Source organism: Chelmon rostratus, chromosome 17 (assembly GCF_017976325.1).
Source record: "Chelmon rostratus isolate fCheRos1 chromosome 17, fCheRos1.pri, whole genome shotgun sequence".
In the NCBI taxonomy this organism is placed as follows: domain Eukaryota; kingdom Metazoa; phylum Chordata; class Actinopteri; order Chaetodontiformes; family Chaetodontidae; genus Chelmon; species Chelmon rostratus.
The window spans coordinates 715,001-718,048 of NC_055674.1; the positions used below are offsets into that span (position 1 = coordinate 715,001).

The window sequence follows — 3,048 nt, forward strand, 5'->3', positions numbered from 1 at the left end:
TTCCCGTCAACCACCTTCTCCACCACCGTCACCGTCCGCTTGGTCGTGGTGGTCGAGGAGGAGGAGGAGGAGCCCAAGCTGTCGACCAATCAGAAAACAGATTTTGTCAGTATTTCAATCTAAGGCAAGAGTACTCTCAGCAGACAAATACTCCATTACTCAAGTATTAGTTACTTCTTTCTACTGATTCTACTGATTACTGGCTCTTCACTTCCTGCTTCCTGCGTCTACAACCCCTCTCAGGTGCGAACACCTGAGCCCGACCTCCGCTGAGCCTCACCTGCCGCTGGCCTCTCCGTCCAGCAGCCTCCTGTACTCGACGATCTCCATCTCCAGCCGGGTCTTGACGTCCAGCAGCATCTGGTACTCCTGTCTCTGACGCTCCAGGTCGGCCCTCAGCTGCACCAGCTGCTCCTCCAGGGACGTCACCTGAAGGCGGAGAGGAAGGTTTACGGGTTAGAGTCTGCGTCGCGGTCGTCGTAGAAACGCGGCGCTGGTTCGGTTCAGTCTTACCTGCATCTGGTATCCGGACAGCTGCATGGCGTAGCGGCTCTGCGTCTCGGCCAGAGTTCCCTCCAGTGACGCTTTCTGCAGGAGCGAAGTGACAGTGAACGTCACAGCTGTTCTGACTTTACTCTTTTTTTTTTTTATTATCATGAAGCGTTAAGATCGACTGCAACATGAAACTGACGAACACCTGAACGCATCACCAGACTCCAGTGATACACAATAATCTGCATCATGAGTACTTTTACCTTTACTTTCAGTCTATTTTCATGGTACCTTTATGAATGCAGGACTTTTACTTATAACAGAGTATTTCTACTCTGTGTATTAGTACTTTGAAGTGAGTGAAAGGTGTGACACTCACCAGCCCCAACAGGGACTGCAGCTCGATCTGCAGCGCCTGCAGCGTCCGTTTGACCTCTGTGATCTCTGTCCTGGACGTCTGCAGTGTGACGGTCTGAGTCACCACCTCTTTGTTCAGAGCCTCCGTCTGACGACACACACACACACACAGGTTCAGTCCACACCTGAATACACACACAGGTAATCTGTGTCCACAGGAAGTGATGTCACAGCCTTACCTTTGCGTGGAACCAGGCCTCCAGCTCTTTGTGGTTCTTGGCGGCGATGGCCTCGTAGTGTTCTCTGATCTCTGCCATGACCTTAGAGAGGTCCTCTCCCGGCGCGGCGTCGACCTCCACGTGGACCTGACCGCTCATCTGAGCGCGCATCGCCAGCAGCTCCTGCACGTGAACAGTGACATCCAGACCAGCGTGAGCTCTACCTGTCGGCGAGGAGCGCCGCCTTTTCGCTGCTCGACATCATTTTCATTTCAACGTTTCAAAGTTTTGGACTCAAAATCAAATCAAGACATTTGATTGGTAACTTTAGACTGCAGGAAATTATGACTCTGAGGTCATTTCTCAGTGTTTGATTAAAGAAGTGATAATAACAGTCCTCTGTGTGAGGAGGGGTGTGATGAGCAGCTCAGCCACTAGGGGCTGCTAGTGGGGCTTTTCCACTGTTAGTCTGTGGCTGCCGCTCTCACCGGCTCTCACTGACAGACACGATGCTAGAGTTTCTGATGAAGATGGTTTAACAGTCTGCTGCTCTCACTGATTTAATCAGAATCTATTTCTCAGTTTCTGTGTTTTTGATTTGTAGATAAATGAAGTGGACTCGACATGCTCGCTGACCTCCTCGTGGTTCTTCTTGAGGAAGATCAGCTCCTCCTTCAGACCGTCGATCTGCACGCTCAGGTCCGTCTTGGCCAAGTTCAGCTCGTCCAGGACCCTCCTCAGCCCGGCGATGTCGGCCTCGACCGACATGCGCATGGCCAGCTCGTTCTCATACCTGCAGGAGAGGAAGCAGGGCAGGAGGATGAGGAGGGTGAGTGACAGCTGCTGGTTGAACATCACATCATTCATTCATTCATTTCTTCAGGTGTAACGACTGACAGCTGCGTGAATGAGCGTGTCGCTCTGCTCTCTTTGATGCGCTTCATTAAAAGCTGAAGCCCTGACGACAAAGCTCTGCCTGCAGGATGAAACATGAACATCTCACCTGTCCATCAACCCACACCTGTGACCGATTATCAGCACTAATTATTTAATTATCCACCTGCATGTTGTTGTGGTTCAGCTGACTCGTGTGCTGGTTTGTAAGGTGTGTGAAAAACCTGCTTATCACACAGTCTGATCGGGTCTGATCGGGTCTGATCGGGTCTGATCGGGTCTGATCTGTCTCTGTTTGGACTCACTTGGTCCTGAAGTCGTCTGCAGCCAGGCGGGCGTTGTCGATGCTCAGATGGATGGCTCCGTTCACCCTGAGGGCATCCTGGATCTGGAAGAGACAAACGGAGCGTTTAAGACCAGCATCCGACATCATCACATCTCTGCACATGACACCTGTGAGGAGGAGGAGGAGGAGGAGGAGGAGGCTTACCTTGGCAGTGATGTCGTTGATGGTGACAAAGAAGGCGCTGTAGTCCCTGGTGGCGGGGCCCACCTTGCTCTCCACATACTGCCTGATCTTCAGCTCCAGCTCGGCGTTGGCCTTCTCCAGGGAGCGCACCTTGGCCAGGTAGGAGGCCAGACGGTCGTTCAGGTTCTGCATGGTGAACTTCTCGTTGCCGATGATGCAGTCGTCCATACCGGACACGCTGTACTTGACGGAGGATGAGTAGCCTCCGCCATAACCGCCGCTCCCGAAGCTACCGCCACCGAAGCCGCCGCCGAAGCCGCCGCCGAAGCCGCCGCCGCCGAAGCCGCCGCCGCCAATGGAGGAGGAGGAGATGCGGACCCCTCCGCCAACAGCTCCTCCGTACATGCTGAGAGCCCTGGTGGATGAAATCCTTCCACTGCCGCCGCCGATGCCGACCATGGAGCCACTGGAGCCGCCGGAGCTCACCATGGTGGTCTTCACAGACCTGGAGGAAGAGCGAGAGAAGGACATGACGGATGCTGTCTTTCCGCTGTGGCTGGAGACGACACAGAGAGGAGAGTGAGGAGCTGCAGGGCTCTCGCCTCCTATTTAAACCTC

General features: G+C 53.8%; 1 protein-coding gene across 1 annotated transcript in view; it reads right to left on the bottom strand.

Moving 5' to 3' along the window:
* Positions 1–3,022, bottom strand: part of LOC121620695 (keratin, type I cytoskeletal 13-like) — a 3,153-nt gene extending 131 nt beyond the window's left edge. The window contains exons 1-8 of the mRNA XM_041956856.1: positions 2,452–3,022; positions 2,267–2,349; positions 1,704–1,860; positions 1,089–1,250; positions 872–997; positions 514–588; positions 281–429; positions 1–78 (exon numbers count right to left, since the gene is read on the bottom strand). The exon at positions 1–78 is cut by the window's left edge and continues 131 nt beyond it. Of these exons, the coding sequence (XP_041812790.1) occupies positions 1–78; positions 281–429; positions 514–588; positions 872–997; positions 1,089–1,250; positions 1,704–1,860; positions 2,267–2,349; positions 2,452–2,961 (1,340 nt within the window). The 5' untranslated portion in view covers positions 2,962–3,022. The remainder of the gene's footprint in view (positions 79–280; positions 430–513; positions 589–871; positions 998–1,088; positions 1,251–1,703; positions 1,861–2,266; positions 2,350–2,451) is intronic.
* Positions 3,023–3,048: the final 26 nt, after the last annotated feature.